This window comes from Salminus brasiliensis, chromosome 16, assembly GCF_030463535.1.
Source record: "Salminus brasiliensis chromosome 16, fSalBra1.hap2, whole genome shotgun sequence".
Taxonomy (NCBI): domain Eukaryota; kingdom Metazoa; phylum Chordata; class Actinopteri; order Characiformes; family Bryconidae; genus Salminus; species Salminus brasiliensis.
The window spans coordinates 25,500,748-25,519,424 of NC_132893.1; the positions used below are offsets into that span (position 1 = coordinate 25,500,748).

At 41.1% G+C, this 18,677-nt stretch overlaps 1 protein-coding gene across 1 annotated transcript; it reads right to left on the reverse strand.

Moving 5' to 3' along the window:
• Window positions 1–1,967: 1,967 nt before the first annotated feature.
• prrc1 (proline-rich coiled-coil 1) lies at window positions 1,968–16,107 on the reverse strand. Its single transcript, XM_072658866.1, has 9 exons — window positions 16,021–16,107; window positions 13,161–13,269; window positions 9,689–10,114; window positions 8,820–8,965; window positions 8,605–8,707; window positions 8,294–8,457; window positions 7,941–8,044; window positions 6,819–6,921; window positions 1,968–4,848 (listed from the first exon to the last, which is right to left on the reverse strand). The coding sequence occupies exons 2-9, from the start codon at window positions 13,255–13,257 to the stop codon at window positions 4,639–4,641; spliced, it is 1,353 nt and encodes a 450-aa protein (XP_072514967.1). The 5' UTR covers window positions 13,258–13,269; window positions 16,021–16,107; the 3' UTR covers window positions 1,968–4,638.
• Window positions 16,108–18,677: the final 2,570 nt, after the last annotated feature.

Sequence of the window (18,677 nt, forward strand, 5' to 3'; positions counted from 1 at the left end):
AAAATAATTGCACGGGTGCACGGGTAGCCGAGCTGAGTCTCTCATATGGATCTGTAGATCTGGCATGTTCCTGCTCTTGCCAGAAGCAATGATCTAGCAATTTAGTCATTCAGCCATGCAAGAGTGGACACATTCTCCATCTGAAACCAATTACTAGGCCTGGGTCAGCCTCGCAGTTTCTGTGCTTTAAATATGTGATGAATTTTAAAGAGTGTAGTAAGGTTGTGGTATTTGCACTGATTGAATTTGAACGTTAAACGTTGACTGAGTTTGAGTGTTGAAGATTATTGGATGTAACAATTATATTTGTGGATTTTGTAGGTCTACAGTTGTGTGTGTGGTGGACAGCACAGCAGTGACATGAACATGATAATAGCATGTAGCAAGTGTGTGTGACTTTGGGGGTTACTGGGGTACAAGTACTATAATATATTTTCCTTGGCATTGTTGAATACATGCAAGTGACATACCATTAACCTCAACCTCTGATGTTCCTCCTTCAAAAAAAAACTCTGGCATGATTTCTGCCAAAATTAATAATCAATTTCTGCCTAAATCAATTAATAAATTTTGTAAAGCCCCTGTCAATCACAGCCCCCCTGCTGCTAGTTATGAGAATAGGTGGTGCTACGCAAAACACACCTCATGACTGTAGCTTTTTAGCCCCACTGAAGACCATATGTGCCTTAAGCACTTCACAAACATCTCAAACACTTCTCTTACTACATACTTCTCCAGGCCATTTCTCCTTCACTCATTATTTCAGTTCTAGGGAAGAAACGTTCTATTGTTTCATTTGACTTTGCTAATGCTGAATACATAAGAAGTTGGCGTTTTCAGTGCGTGGGTCTCCAATTACATTTAATTGTCGAAAAACCATCAGATTAACACATGAGCTGGTAGAATTCATTAGATGGGATCGACCCCTTCCACCTTCTCTGAGCTTGCTTGTTATTGAGGCACAGACCCTTGAGGGAGATCAACAGGAGAGGGACTGAATTCTTAATGGCAGACTTCACAGTTCATGATGAGGGCCATCTATCTGATATACACAGAGTTTCTCCCAGCAGAGCATTGTGGGCTAATTGTATCTCCGGAGCCCATACTTCTACTGTTCAGCCACAGTGTCTCACCTCACAGACTGCAGTACTGGAAAGAAGGTTTGCTGCAGAGATTGCAGTTTAAAATCAAGTCACATTGATCAGTTCAGAGGTCAAGATTTTTGTTTGTTTGAAATGACTCTATACTACACTGGATTAGTTTTTCTCCGACACCAACAAATTCTTTTTCAACGCCGGTTATTCCACCCTCCAGCAATCTAAACCTCAAAAACCACAACCCACAGAATCTGCAGTTCATTCATCCAAAGTCTAGTCAATTGACCTTGAGTACACGAATAACTTAAGCTCACCCACTTTACTCTTAGGGTGCGCTTAGATGGCTGGTTTCAATCACAGACATGGCTCCACAAAAGATAATACATGTGAAAAGGACTGTGGGACATCTTGGTGAGAGTTTTGATATATCTAAATTCTCTATTGGTCCATTCATAATAAACTGTTCATACAACGTAAAGAGCATCCACTTATTTCCAAATAGTAGGAAATCAAGGCTTTTTTGGGCAAGGGTGGCTCAGCAGATAGAGCTCCAGGCTCTATGACAGGGTTGTGGGTTCGATACCCAGGCTTGTGTATCTGTTGGGAATGTTAAGGAAGGCCCTTCATCCTCTCTGCTCCCTGGGAGCTGCAGCAATGGCTCCGAGCACATGTGCACACAGTCTTATAATACAGTGTTATAGAATCCAAAGTTCATTCAGGGACGAGCTACTTGGTTAGACTATTGTTATGCTACGTTGGTAGAGCTGGGCAGGTATGTACAAGTAGCTCCTAAAATAGCAGTCATACATATATTTTAGGTATGTAATGTCATGTAAACCCACAGAACCAAAAAAAAAAAGACCACACAAGTCAGGTTTACCAAAAAGGGCTTTACTCTTCTGCTGGCAGAAGGCACCTTTAGGAAGTACAATTCCATGGAGGTCCAAAGACAAACATCCATATCTGCTTTGGAAATGCAAACACATTTTTATTAAAGGCAGTTGTTTCATCTATGCTGCTCTGAGACAATGCTACATCTTCTCAAATCTCTTCATTTACATCACACACATCTTCCTTTCCACACCTAACAGTGATTTTGGCACTGACAGAAAACAGAAGAGCACTACACTTCTTGAATCTTAACAAACGTGTTGCTGTTACAGGTCAACCTTATCACAGAGGTCACGCACAGTTTTGTATCACTGTATCACTCAGAGATGGGGTTCAGACTTTGGGCCTACATAATCATAAGACGACAGATGAGAGTCGTAAAGAAATTCATATAAACACTCGAATCATTCTAAGAACATCATTGAGAATCAACAAATTGTATTACTGAGTTGAGGTGATAAAGGTAATACTGGAACACCGTTTTTGTCTTAAACTGCAGTGAAAATGCATTGACCATTTTTACTGAGCAATTCTATTTTGACAAGGCTGCCAAAATAGTAGGAATAAGATTAATATTTCAAATGGACTTTGCTTATTAAAGCCGAGAGGAACTTTGTTTAGAAATAAAACAACTGACATGACTTTTTATGAGGGTAAAATTAAAGATTAGAATAAAGTAAATAGGACTTCCAACAATGTTTTCATTCCAAACACCAGGATCATCAACATTATAAATGCCAGCCAAACATACAACACTTTATAATTATATAAAGATATTTTAAGGCTTACAATATTAGGTTCTGCACTCTTCAAGCTAGAATAACGTATTCTAGTCAGGTTTAGATAACGTTATGAATAACCGCAACATTCGATTGGTAAAAAGCAACAAAGTTAATGAGTCTCTGTTTAAAAAATAATAATTAAAAGCAAAAGAGTAAAATGCATCTCTCTTCTTCCAAAAGCACTTGCGCTGGAGCAGTATACATGTCCTTTGGTAACAGAATATCACGTATTTACTCTATTTACACTGCACAACTTGTGCTTTAAAAAAGGGCCAACAACAACCAAAGGGGACCAAACGAGAGACAGAAACAACACAAACATTTACAAATGTTAACGGTTGTAAATATTTCATAGGGTTAGCCAGCCCTCTTCTTTTCTCTCCCTGAGGGATTTCTGCCTCTGTACTGAAAATCTTCTGTGAGGAACTGGGGTTAAAAATTGTAAAGACTAACACAGATTTGGCCTAACTTTCATGCATTTGTAAAAAAGCCAATTTATTAATAAGGCTCTTTTGAAATGCTCCTGTATGTGAGAGGGTTTTGGAGAATGATATAAATCTGGGTTTGAAGTGCAGCACTATGTTCAGTACATGTCCCAAAACACTAATTTTCTTTTAGTTGTCAAGTTTCTCCAAAGCTTTTTGAAGAACTTAAGACACTTTATTCCAAATCGTCCTGAGCTCAGAAGTTCACCGGATATTTCTGACACTTGATGTGATTAATAGTCTGTAGTAACAAAGGCCTACACAGCGGGATAGGCTATAAATAGGTGTCTGCATGACACACATCAGGGTAGGACCAGTGACGTGTTAATCAGTAATTGAGAAATGATTTGAATTCACTCTTTTACAACAGCTATAAAACCAATCAAATAAAGTCAGCAAAATCTCATAATTCTTCAGTTTTGTACCATTATTATTATTATTATTATTATTATTATTATTAATAATAATAATAACAGCAGGGCATTGCCTAATAATACCTTGTACCGGTATCTTTTATCCAGTATCTTCACTGGAATGTCTGGAATCTGCACTGGAATTTTAGGACGATATGCAATATTGTGCAGTGGGCTTAGCTTGGCCCAAAGCTGGTCAAGCATTGTATTCGTTTTCTAAATGGTGAACATATTTACTCAATATCGCCCTCTAGTGGAAACTTCTGAATGCCTAGAATACCTCTCAATCCTTCCAGAAGTTGTTACACTACTATACATATCGTCACTGTCGTGCAAAAACCTTGCATTTTCTTATACTTTCAATGAAACCCATTTAAAAATATCTCTGAGGAACGCCAAAGATGAATTTGAAAAGTATGAGCTTGAAGAACTTAAAATTGTAACAATTGTAAAATTTGTAAAGAAATCTTACATCAAGAAGGTTCTTCACACACACACACTCTCACAATCTTAATTTTAAATATGGTTCTTTATGGAACCAAAGGTTCCAAGTCTAAATTGGGAGCATTCATATTCATATTGGTCTACTCATCATGTAAAGAACTACTCAACAAATACTAAGGTACAAGGATTTTGCACAACAGCAGCATTACAGGAAACAGCTTTTACACACATGCATGAAAGAAGGACCAAACTTGCTCAGATGTTTTGAGCACAGACTGATTTTCATCAAGAACACTACAGGCAATGAACTACACATTTTCTTTTACATTTTGATTTGATTTGTTGTCCTTCAGTCAGTGAACCTACAAAAACCCCAGAAAAATTGGACACGATTTAAAATGTACTAGATACGGACGGACACATCCTCTGAAGGACAGATGGGAAGCAAGTTCCTGTTGGCTGCCTGGCGTGCCATTCTGATGGGCAGTGACCCTGCTTTGAGGGGAGATGGGGCATTTAGGTGAACTCATACCGTCCTGGGGGGCAGCTGCAGTTTGTACGTGCCAGCCAGAGCTTTGGCAGCGCTGTAGATCATCTGTCTGCGGGACATGCCAGTGAAAGCCAGGTGCCAGTCTGTACGGCTAACATTGGGCACGTTCCTCTCCAACACCTCTCCCACGGTCACGAGCAGGCCAGACCACCGCAAGCTATAGTCTGGAGGAGTGAGAGACTGTGCCTACAGGGTCACATTGAACAGACACAGGATGTCAGTTTATAATCACAAACCCAGAGGAGCAAAATAAAGCAGGAGAATGGCAAAGATGCCTATTGATACATATTGTCACGTTCACGCACAAATGTAAAAACATTTATTTATTGAAGTCATTTTGGAGCATTTCTATTGACAATGTAAATAACAATAGATTCAAATATGTCAGAGAGAAAAAATGTTTTTGCCTGACCGTGATTACATAACCCCTTGGTAAGTCCTTTAAAGTGCATAACACAAGTGCACTTATTTTTTCAATTATCCAACCAATCACTGAGCGAGTGTCTTATCAGAGACCTACTAAATTTTCTCACCAAGTCAATCTTTATACAACATATTTTTTTCCCCCTTGTCAAGAGACAATCATCGCATTTCTGCGTTCATTAACGTTCATTAAATAGTAGCGTTTAACGGCTTGGGGTCAAGCAAGTACCCTTTCTTAAATACACCAATAATTCAACCAAACACCCCTAACAGAGTTTCCATTTAATCATTAAGCTCAGTAAGTTTAAGTCAGTCCATTCAGAGATGTGGTATTAACATAAATGAACGGTCTACTCTGTGTCTGCTTTGAAACATCTCGCCACGAGCGGATTCCTGATAACTGTTTTCACACATTCACAGTTGAGCTCTGAACATTTGTGCATCGTCTGATAAAAACGTTTCCTTTATCCATGGTGGAGGGACTTCCGGACATGTTAGCTACACTTCTGTTGGCTGTGCCGCAGCCCAACGAAGATTATTTAAGGAAAAAAAGTGTTCTGTTAAACAGAGAAGGCGAAAGTTTAACAATGTTACTAAAGGTCTATTTCATTTCACCTGCTCTTACATTCATGTGCGGGTATAGCTCAGTTGTAGATCATTTGACTACTGGTCTCCAGTTCAAATCTGGATGCCCCCTTTTTAAATAGCATTTGTCCTCATCTTTATAGTGCATGTCACACGGAAGACTGGGGTTTGATGCCACAACAGGGGGGCTTTATAGATCGGACGGCCATAGGGCAAGTTGAATGAAGTATAGAAGCGAGAAGAAACAACACTTCCTCCTCCATCAACTTTCACGCCTGTGGTGCCCTTAAGTAAGGCACCTTACCCCCAGCTGCTCCCCAGCCACTGGAGAGGTGGCTGCCCATCGCTCTGATGGGTGTTGTTACTGCCGTGAATGGGTTTAACGCAGAGGTTCGAGAAGCTTGGAGCCGGAATGTCGCTAACTGAATCAGCTGGGTTAAATTCTGGTGTACTGTAATAGCTTTAAAGTCTCTTTAATAGCTTTAAAGTGCCCAATTCTCCTTTTTTTTTAAAAATGTGCGCACACACAGACTTGACCTGCAAAAATCACATTATTCAATTAAAATTGTCATTTGTCAAACTAACTTTTTAAAGCCCTAATTTAATTACATGCTTCAGACAGCTTACAGGAGCTGATATCCTAAAATAGTGGCAAGCCAAACATTTTCTTGGTGATTCTAAAAATATTTCATAAATATTATACAACATTAATGTGAACTGAATGCGTAAAGGGACATCCACTCCTTATAAGAAGCTTGCAGTCAGTGTTGGAGTAAAGGAATGGCTATGTAAAGTAACTCTGGGATCTAATCACCTAAAATTCACAACTTATACAAAATTTGAGAGCTTGAAAAGACAAATTGTCTTTTAATTGCTGAGTCCCTGGACAGTTTGGCAGGCAGATTTCCAAACATGGTGCATTAAGCAAAGCTACATGGCAGTTCAAACGAAAGACTCAGCTACTCAGGCAGAGCTGTCAGCGACACAGCTGTGGCCGACATCACTACTCAATATGACAAGCCTGTGATATTTCTGGCCTTGCAGTTTAACACTTTTATACGGTGTCAAACAGCTTTTGTGTAATGTATGGTTTAATTAAAGACAGTCATCCGAAGTGGAGCAGCGGCAGCACGAGAAATACATCTTACCTGTTGTACGTATTCCAGAGCCACAGGAGTAGCCTGAGTGAAAGTCTCGATGTGAACGCCATTGCCAGGGTCATCCAAAATTAGACAGCCAATGTCAAACCACCTAGTAGAGAACAGCGCAATTATAATCAAAGCATGGGCATCACTAATACACCAGGGCAAGCAAAGGCAGTAATAGCCAAGGGCAAATGAGAGCGAAGAAGATTCATATCCGGAACAATAACTACAATCATAATAAAACCACTCGACTGGTACAATATTAAAATGCTCAAAACTAATAGTGCAGTTGCCATTTCCTTACACCCTGCCTTTAGGCTGAAAAGTAAAATAGCCAGAGACAAACACAAAAGGTGATGGTTTGTTGTCTGCCAAAGCTTTAATTAAGCCAGGCTCCAGGGACAGGCCACTAAATGTGTCTATTCAACATTATACTGCGGCAGTAATTGGAGTTGGAGAAACAGGAACGGTTATGGTCTCCCAGGTTTTCTTCAATTCAAGAGACCCAGTCTTGATTTAATAGGCACATGGTCAATCTGCGTGGTGCTGCTGGTCCATCAAGTAGGGATTGTACTCTATGGAGATAACAAGAAGCCAGATCGGACCAGATCAGGGTGGCTGATCTCGGCCTTGCTTACCCCCTCTTATTTTAATGCTATTTGCAGCCTGGGCCCTTGCATTAGTATTCTCCCTACACTTCAGGGCGACAGCACCACCACCTCAGACATCAGACGTTCGTGCTACAACCTCCACTGTGCCCTCCAGCTGAACGCTCTTGGACCTGGTACAAGTTGTCATTTAAACTTGGATTAATATTTAGGACACCAACCGCTTTTTCTTTTTAAGTAATATCAAACATGACACATTACATTTTTAATGTCTGTGTAAGAAAAGAAAAGAAAAGAAAAAAAAAAAAAACACTTTCTGCAAGGACGACAGTTCAAGTGTCACCCTGAGTGGCTCCACACAGGCAAATTTAACAAAATTAAAGTACACACTGTATTTTCAAACAGTAGTTTAAAGATACTAGCACTGAGGTAGAGAACAAAGAGAACAAATCACTATGATGTAAATACAACATCTGAGAGATGAGAGGTGAAGGATTTGAGAATTCCTCCTGCTTACTTGTCTGGAAAGAGCTCAGCTATGAAGTTCTCCACGGACACCACAGGCTGTTTCTCGTGGATTATGGCGGCACGCCGCAGACTGTCAATGCGCTCCTGGGCTCCCTGCAGTGACAGGAAAAAAACCAAATTTGTAACATGACTCAGGCTTATATAGAGATTCAAAACTTATTAACCAGGTTAATCTTTGCGCAAATGACTGAATATACCTTTTTTAGTTTTTCTTATATTTAAAATTTGCAAAGCAGACTTTAAAGTTTTTATACTTTTTATTCAGACTGCCTCTACAGAAACCATAATGTGTAACATAACTACAATACAACACAGCACTTACAGCCAGGAGTACCATCTCACCTTCACTCCTGCTGCATAGCCCACTGGCTGAGGAGCAATGTTGGATTGACCTGCCTCACCAGTCACCATGGCCAGGCCAAACACCTCCTGGAAGGCGTCACGGACTGCTCCAACTTTAACTTCCTTATCAGATGTCACTACAATGTCTACATCGCCTCCTGATTCTGTCAAAGCCACACAGGCACTTACTCAGATTATTCAAGTACACTGACAAAAAATCTCTTCTGTCAAGGTTCTTTTCTAAAGGAACTTTCAGAAAACATCACAACTGTGATGAGAGTCGCTCTATGAAGCATTTTGAGTGTACTCACTTATATATGGAGCCATTCCAGGGTCCAGTGTAGTAATCATGGACTCCACAGAGTGCTTGGTCTTGTCCAGGACTGTCTTCACCATGGGGTTACCTGCCACACCCTAAAAAGGGGATAGAAAAGGGCGGGGGGGATTCAGCAGTTTAAGAAAAACAAATACCTAAAAATTAGTTTTCGTCTTTTGTTTTTCTACACTTAACTAAGTGACCCACTACCTTAATGAAGCCCCATAATCCTCCTCCAGACACATTCTCTGGGACGATTCTGGGATCTTCATGGTCCTCTGGGAAGGTAATGGGGGAGGCCACCTCCAGGCCACCTGACATCACTGGCTGTTGCATCATTGGGTTTGTAACCACACCTAAAGATATAATTTACAACCATATGAATATCAGGTTTAAGCAAACATCTGTACAGTAAATGTGACACCAATGTATCTGTTCAAGGCATTTTTGACTTTGTGAGCAGCCTTAATGAAATGCTTTACAGAACTTTTGAATGTCCTTCACATGCCAGCTTTCTGTGGCTATTCATTTTGACAGTTCTCTCCTGTAGCGCACAAATAAATTGCGGGCGTTTCAGAACAGGGGTGGTGGCAGGCAGCTCCCTGCCCTGCTGATGAGAGTGGCTCAGAGCTGACAGCTCTGCTTGGCTGAAATTGGTAGGCTTAGTTCCACTGCCCTCCACTCAGTCATTCAGATAATAGCGTCCAATTTAGCTCTCCTGACCCTGTGGTTTCCGCATCACACCACCCAACTCTGGCTAAACTACAAATTAACAATATCATTCATTGCCTGTGGCTTGTAATACTCTGTTTTAACTCCACTTGTTTTAATGGAAACAGAGTGATAATTTATACCGAATTGTTTCATAAGACGCTCAGTGAATCACAGAATCATTTACACTGCTGGAAACCAGACGTTCATATTGAACACAAATACATTTATGACACTGCTGTAAACTATGAAGTAGTGGTATTGCTTAATTAAAAGTCAATGTCCATCTCATCGTTTTGGGGTTAATATCAGATATCAAATATATCTGAAGAACCCTAGAAGATCAAAGTTGGAGATAACGATCATACCTGGCATTGGAGGACCACTAGAGAAGCTAGGCATTAGTGGCGTCTGTGGCGTGCGGCCAGCGTGTCCGCGTGTGATATCATAGCCTGTATTCACGGTGAAGCCGGTGGTAGGCGGACCCATGGGTGGAGCAGACAAAATCGGGCCTGGAGGAGGTGCAGTGGAGCTGAGAGGAGGTGGCACAGCTGGGGAGGAGAAGTGGGCCATGGGACTACTGTAAGGCACACCTCCACCCAGTGGAGGAGCAATTGCTGGGGAAGCTGTGGACAGAGGATTCATGGGGCTGAGAGAAAAAGGTGGTGGAGCAGAGGACTGAATGGGAGGCAGGGTGGAGGTCACTGCTGCAGGGCGGACTGGAGTTGAGAAGCCTTCTGGGATAAAGCTGGAGATGCCTGTGGTGTTGGGAAGGGTTAGTGGACCAGACAGACCTGAGAAAGAACAATAATTAATTAACACAATTCCATTACATATGTATTGAAATATACTTACTGACATACAGAAATGAAAAGTGTTTAGTATCGAACAGTCTTAAGAGTTACCTCTGCTACAAAATTCATAATGTATGTAATTATGAGGAATTTGCAAGAAACTAATGCTGGGCCAACATTCACCTTGCCTCTTTAAGGTATTAAACTGTAGAAAGTTGAGAAAAGAAAGAATCTTTTTTTTAGAGAAAATGGTTGGAATCACAGGGACAGCCCTATCATGGTTCCAATCATATCTAACGGGACGCTTCCAATTTGTAAAGATAAATGATTTATCTTCAAACTACGCAGAAGTAAGATATGGAGTTCCGCAAGGCTCCATTTTAGGACCACTATTATTTATACTATACATGTTACCACTGGGCTCAGTTATAAGCAGACATGGCGTTAATTTCCATTTCTATGCAGATGACACACAGCTCTATATATCAGCCAAACCTGACGATAAATTTAGACTACAGAAAATTGAGGACTGTGTAAAGGATATAAAACTCTGGATGTCACATAACTTCCTTCTCCTCAACAGTGACAAAACCGAAGTTCTCCTTTTAGGTCCAAAAGACTCTAGGAATAAACTATCAGACTTAATGTTAGACTTGGCTGATTCTTCTATCATTCCTGGTTTAGCAGCTAAAAATCTTGGCGTCACATTCGACTCAGATTTATCATTTGAGCAACATATAGCTAATATTAGTAGAACAGCCTTTATGCAGCTTAGGAACATCTCCAAACTAAGAAACTCCTTATCACTACAAGACGCAGAAAAGCTAGTACATGCTTTTATTACCTCAAGGCTAGATTACTGTAATGCACTACTGTCAGGTTGTTCCAGCAGGAACCTCAATAAACTTCAGCTGGTGCAAAATGCTGCAGCCAGGGTCCTTACTAAAACTAGAAAATTTGACCATATCAGTCCAGTTCTATCAGCACTTCATTGGCTCCCAGTTAAATTCCGTATCGAATACAAAATTATTTTATTAACATATAAAGCCCTACATGGCCTCGCTCCTGAGTACCTGCAGGATCTTATTGTATATTACGAACCATCAAGACTACTTAGATCTCAGGGTGCTGGCCTCTTACGCGTTCCCAAAATTCAGAAAACCTCAGCAGGGGGAAGAGCCTTTTCTTATAAAGCCCCCCAGCTCTGGAATAACCTTCCAGATAATGTTCGGGACTCAGACACAGTCTCAATCTTTAAATCTAAGCTGAAAACTTATATGTTTAGTTTAGCTTTTGGTAATTAATGTTTCTTAGATAAGGGCTGCAGGTCCAGGGGTTCGCAGACCCAGGGAATTGTAGTACACTGAGATGCTGGAGCTGTCGTCTCGCTGCTTACACGCGATCACTCAGGTTTGTTGACGGTGGAGCAGATAGATGCTGGTGTTCTCAGGGTACGCCCGTGTCCGTGTTACCTTCTGGCTCTCTCCTTTTAATTATGCTGTGATAATCAGACCTGCCGGAGTCGTCAGACATACCCAGATGCTGATTCTCAACATTCTCTGCAGTCCATAAAATTCCTCTTAGAACTAACTTCTCTCTCTTTACCTTCCCCGAGTAAATAGCCACCCAGCCCGATCTGCAGGAAGATTGCCCGCTGAGGTCCCCTCTACCTGCATCTAACCAGCTGCCACCTACCAGTCCGGCCAGCGGGTCCCCCCCCCAACCCGCCACCACCCATGGCTCACCCGCCAGCTGCTGCTGCCGCCTGTTTGGTGGCCGTGCTGAAACCTAGATGGACTCGTGCCTGTCTGACACTATTAATATTGCCACTATTAACTTTCTGTTGTACCTGGTTTGGTAATTTTTATCATTAATGTTTAAAACAGTCTGGCCAGAGGAGGATGGGTCCCCCTTGTGAGCCTTGGTTCCTCCCAAGGTTTCTTCCTCCAGCTCTGAGGGAGTTTTTCCTTGCCACTGTCGCTGTTGGCTTGCTCACGGGGGTCTTTGACGCTTCATGTTATTCCTTCTTTCTTCTCTGTCTCTGTTCTTTATTAAGTACTAATTATGTAAAGCTGCTTTGTGACGACAACAGTTGTAAAAAGCGCTATACAAATAAATTTGACTTGACTTGACAGTATTTGATGTAGTCTGAACCTCATGCTACTGTTTCAGTCCCAGGCTCTATATTGCCCCCACCCCCTAATTTCTCTCTCCTTCATTAAATGTTTAATATTAAAACCTATGCAAAACCTTGAAATGGTATCTTCTTTCCATTTATCTAACTGTGCAAAAAAACACAATGACCTTGCTCAAAAATCACACACTCACACTCACACACCAGTCCCCTGGTTTATCTGCAAGTGTCCACTTAAGGCGCATAAAAGCATTAGGAGCCTTATTAATAGTTAGCTAGTGGCAATAACAAATGGATATTAGAGGCATTGAGATGACATTGTGGGAGTAAATACCAGCGCCATGCCATGATTGTTGCTTGTGTCACACTGAAACATCAGCTGGGAATATTTCGCCCAAAGCTACAATTATTCCTAAAGGAGCGTTGCTGTGAAGGTCTCCTCAAAGTTGTGCAACTGACTACCAAATTACACATTTGCATGTATGAGCCTCAAGACATGGGACAGCTTCAGGTGGATTACCAAAGACTCACATTAGGAAACTAAGCAAGATGACTTTTCTGAGTTTACATTATGTCACAGCGCACATACGAGCAGCTTGATGTGCAAAAATACATCAGTATATCGTGATGCTTCATTCTGAAGGCGATGATTCATCCGCATCATTTGTGGCCTTAGATTCTAGTGGAGTGCAATTTTATTTAATAAAGACTGCATTTATTTTTTGGCCAAAGTTCAATTTTCAGAAAATGGTACACCTGCTGAACGTCACTTTCAATAAGCAACCATCCAACAGAGGTTTTCACTGTGGCAAAACTTCATCTCCAAGACAGATGGTGCTTTATTGTAATCTTTCACAGTAAACATCTCCCTTAATACCCATCACTTAACAAAAGCACCAGCTCAGATCTTACCCACTGTGAGAGGAGGAGGACTGACAGCAGCAGCCGCGCTGAGGGGAGGAGGAGGAGTGGTTGGTGGGGTAGTCTCTATTCCACTCTCTTCCATCATCTTTCCTCAAACCTGTGGATTGTGAAAAAGAAAAAAAAAAGTAATTCAGCCTTTGCTAACAGTGTTGTAGAGAGAAACTTGGCACAGTTCCACACAAGCTTGTGGGGTGAGTTGGCTTCCCATCAACCACAACAACTACAGGTTCAACTGAAGAACATTTAGCAGTTGTAAAGAAACTTACAAACACGTTTTCATTTACATGGAACATCGTACACAACAGTAGATGATACATAACTGGTATAAATCAGAATACGTAGGTATACACTACACATCATATAAGGCACATTAAAATTTTAATACCAAGAAATTGGTATTTCTTGCCCCTGGGTCCCCCATACAGTCGGAAAGTGATATGCGCACCTTGAGTCACTCCTTTACATGTATTTGATACAGATACAGAACAGTCACTGAAAGTGAAAGTTTGATTACTGATTACTTTTACCAGATTTAACAAATACAGGAGTTCTCGAGAGCATTCACCAAAGTTACACAGTGTGTAGTTTGTAGTGTGCCTGAGTAGCAATGACAGTGACACTATACTCCATATAACAGGTCTATGGAGCATCTAAATGAATTAAAAAGGTGCACGTATTTGTCACTGTACACTGTACAGCGAAATGTGTCCTCCGCATTTAACCCATCTGGTAGTGAACACACACTCACACACACACACGTGTTAGGGGCAGTGAGTACACACGCACACCCAGAGCGGTGGGCAGCCAACTCCAGCGCCCGGGGAGCAGAGAGGGTAAAGGGCCTTGCTCAAGGACCCAACAGTGGCAACTTGCCGAGCCCGGGAATCGAACCCACAACCCTGTTATCGATATCCCGGCGCTCTAACCGCTGAGCCACCACTGCCCCACTGATGGGCTGGCCGATATGGCAAAAAATACTACATCATGATATTTAAAGACATTTCCCCTCCGATACACAATATTTATCACAATACATGTAATCACAGAGTAAACACATCAGCAGCAACAGATTCTTAAAAATGACTATTCAGATACTCTCCCATCCTGAATACAGTGATGCTTATTCAACATCTGCTGCACTTATCTAATTTAACCAGTCTAATCGCACTGTTTGTAAAGAGACCTGCAGCTGATCAGGGTTTATTAAGCACTAACAGTATCCTCTATATGCTTAGAAAAGCTTACTGTGCATAACGATAACATTTATCACGGTATGAACAAATATCGTCATAACGTCCAGCTCTATTCTGAAGCTGTAATTTTAACATAATTCACACTGTTGTTATTTTCCATTACATACCTAACTCACCAGACGCAGGTCACTCTTAAGAGGCAGATTACTATTAAAATGACATGTTGGTTCATTGAGCGTTGGTGACTTCCCGACTTTTTTTTATTTTTATTTTTTATTTTTTTTAAATATTGTTTTCTATATAAAACTGATATGATGAAGAGAGGTCTGTTAAACAGACAAAAAGGGAACCACCTGAGTACATCTAGCCTGAAATGCCACATGGGTCAACTATCGCCAACAGGATTCACAAGCTATATGAAATGGAGAGGGCAAAACTAGATCAGGATCTGGAACTTACAGCCACTGTAGCTCTTACAGGTGATTATTGGACAGTAGGTCAGTAGGTAACGACAGCTATCTCTGAGTTACAGCTCATTATATAGAACAGTGGCAACTTAATTCACATGCTTTAACGGTCATGAAAACAGAGGAAGGGCAGTGCCGAACATTTTATGGATGTGGCGAAGCAGTGGAACATCGAAATAAAGTGAGCACCCTAAGCTCAGATAGTGCAGGGAATAGAACAGCAGTGACCAGACACCTACCCTTACAGTTTTCTCTTGCCCCAGCAGTTTTACCATGAGTACATTTACACATGTACACCAATACATTTCGCTTACATCCTTATTTTCTATAACATTTACACAGATTAAATAAATAAATTAATAAACTCTGATTAATCACAATGACTTTAAAAAAAATCTTTTGACAGCCCTAACACATACATCTACACACACACACACACACACACACACACACACACACACCTCAAAATATTGCAATGTGAGTTTCCAGTATTGTGCAGTGCTGCGATACCATGTTTCTCCCCTGATACTAATACTAACAAATAAAACACTTTATTTCAGAGACCAGTTTATGTTTATTTGCAGGCAGGTCAGCGGTTGGTGCTGTTGCCACGTCTTCAACAGCTGAGATCACATCAGCCCACTGGAGAGCACATCACACACGGCAGGTCTGTGCGCCTCAGGGTCCGGGTCCGGGTCCGGGTCCAACAGCTTCAGCACTCATCCAGTGCTAACGGACGGGTTAAAGCCGTGCTAAAGCCCGACATTAAGGAGCCGTGGGCTAGCTAGCACTAACTAACCTCAGCTAAAACGCACACTGCCGAGAAGAGCAGGCTGACTGGGCTCCAAGTAGTAAGCTAGCTAGCTAGCACTAACTTCCCTCTGGAGCAGACGGCGTCCAGGCAGCACTGCAGTGTAGAAACCTGGGCAACAGCTCAACGCTTTGTTGGGCACAATGAAAAAAAAACACACCTAATTAACAGTCCACTTTTCAGGATGGTTAGCTAGTTAGCCTGTGAGCTATGTATCTAGCTAGCTAGCTAAGAGTTGGGCTCTCCCCACTGAGCTCCAGCTCAGCGGGTCGTTAGCTCGCTAACAAGATTACTCTCCTCTCCAAACCCAACGTGAGCAAAGCTGTTCGGCACAGTCGGGTTCAGGGTTCACACGAAGGACGGGGAGACATTCTTACCTGACGCTTTCTTATCCTTAACCAAAACGACACACACCGAAATTACATCCGACAACTCCAGACCCCAACTCGACCGACCCTCGTCGAAAATGGCCGCGTTAGAATGACGTCACAAATTGCCACGTCTGAAGGTGCGGTGGGCGGGCCGTTGAGTGATTGCTACGATCTGATTGGTCACTGAAAAAATAGAGAAGAATAATGAATAAAATTACGTGTAAACAAAAATCTACACATTTCCCAACAGTGTAATAGTGCTTACATTTCTTAAACTAAAAAAAAAAAAATTAAACTGTGAAATACTTCACGGGTCACTATAACACATGGGCAGACATGAGCATTCACTCAACAGATAGAGCCAGCTCATTTTATAGCATCCGGCACCTCACCCGGCACATCTTACAGCACTTACCAGCACAGCAACTGGCACATCCTTAACACATCAGCGCATCTAGCAGCAGCCAGTACACCAACCAGCACATATTAATGCAACCTGGCACATTCTAAAACAGCTGGCACAACAATAGGCACATCCTAAAGCAGCCAGCACACCAACCGGCACACCAGCAGCCGGCACACCCACCTGCACACCAGCAGCCGGCACACCAACCTGCACGGTTTAAAGAAGCCGGCACACCAACCGGCACACCAGCAGCCAGCACACCAACCTGCACGGTTTAAAGAAACCGGCAAACCACCAAACCCATTATAAAGTTGCCAGCACATCAAATGGCAGTTTATGGCATACGGCACACCATCTTAAAGTTGCTGATACAGCATATAGCATCCGAAACACCACCTGACACATCCTTCAGCAGCTGGCACACCAACCGGCACATTGTACAGCAGCTGGCACACCTGCACATCCTAAAGCAACCGGCACAATACCAGCCCACCTTAAAGCTACCGGCACATCATTCGGCACATTTTACAGCATACAGCACACCACCTGACACATCCTAAAGCAGCCAGATACTGTACTTTGTTTTTGACGAATAGCAAATAGATCTGTCACTATGAAGACAAATTACATTTATAAGGTGTATCTATTGTTGGATTGGCTTAAAAATGTTCCATTTGACAGATAAGGCAAATTAAACATAAAATAAACATTATGATTTGTAAAGTAATTGAAAAACTATGGTTAATCCTTTTTTACTCGAGTCATGTTTTAAAATAATAATAGCACTTTTATGAGATTCAGCATGTAAGAACAAGGCAAAAAATATCATATTAGATTGGAAGTTAAATTTTTAGAGGTATTATAATAAAGTATTATTAAGTATTACAGGTCTAGAACACTTTGAACTATACATCTTGTTTGAACCATTTTTAAAGTGAGCAGAAATATCAGAACTTAGTTTGACCGTTTAAACAGTTAAAGACTCTGATTGTCTCCTCTTGGTGTGAGTCCTGGGTTTCTTCTATGAGCACTGCGCTGTTAAAATGATAAACCAACAAAAACAGAGTGGTTTATAGGAGAAAAGTAGAAAGAGCAGCTTCAAACCAAAGCAGACCACTGGTGAAACAACAACTACACATCGAACAGCTCGACCAAGGAAAACAACAGCAGTTAATGACAGACAGACTGTGAGGATTGTGAAGAGTTGTCCTAAAGCAGCCGGCAAGTGCTGTTCAGTTTTTCTTTGTTTTGTGCACCGTGCGTAAAAACGCACCAGATGCGTAAAAGCGCGCTAGATGCGTAAAAGCGCACCAGATGCGTAAAAGCGCACCAGATGCGTAAAAACGCACCAGATGCGTAAAAACGCACCAGATGCGTAAAAACGCACCAGAGACGATACGGTAACATTAAGACAACATTACGGTAACATTTTTTAGCGCGAGGGAGTCTGTTTTTAACTCTGCTAAACGCGCAGCTCAGATCCGTGCGTAAATTTCTCATAGACAAACCTCTAATTTTATCATCTCTATTGTTGCCGTTTTTCACTTTTTGACACAATGTGGATCTGACCATAAAGTTTATGTAAATGAGGATATGTAAATTATGTTAATTAGCTTTAGTACTGAACGTTATAATAGAGAGGAAGATATTTTTAATTAAAGCACAAGTAACTTTTTTCATCTCTGTTATTAATCAAAACATGAACTTCAAGCGTTTTTGTAAACAATGCATCCAAAACTTACAGGCAGGGTAACACAGTTACTAACAAGATCTGGTAAGATGATGCAATCACAGTTAATCAATGTGATTCTGTGTTGTTTGACAAGCTTTCCCAACATAATCTCATTAAAACATCTGTATTTTGAAGTACAAAGAAGAACATCAAATATCAGCCCAATTTAACAATATAATAGATTATCTATAGTTTATTTTTGAATGAATCTGTGAATTGAACATTCCACAAATTAAATCAGAATATTTCAATGTAAATGGTCAACATAGCAAAAACATACTTTGGCAATTTCGTACTCTTTAACCCCATAGAATCTGTGTGTAAACCCATACAATAGTTTTTCATTATCATAACTACACTACTGTCATATTTAACATCAGTTTTATAGGCCCTAAAATAGAACCCTGTTGGACTCCTTAAAATATGACAAATCGGCTGTGTGACTTTTATGAATACAAATACCAAATAAGGCACAATAGTTTGAATAGTTTCTGCATTATGATTAAACACTGAATAATAAACTTA

Bases quoted from the DNA above. Each gene is read 5' to 3' on its own strand.
- prrc1 (XM_072658866.1), bottom strand. From the start codon at position 13,257: ATGATGGAAGAGAGTGGAATAGAGACTACCCCACCAACCACTCCTCCT. The intron at 8,966-9,688 runs GTATGATCGTTA...TTATATCTTTAG, and splicing joins TAGTGGTCCTCCAATGCCAG to GTGTGGTTACAAACCCAATG. The intron at 8,708-8,819 runs GTAGTGGGTCAC...TCCCCTTTTTAG, and splicing joins GATTATGGGGCTTCATTAAG to GGTGTGGCAGGTAACCCCAT.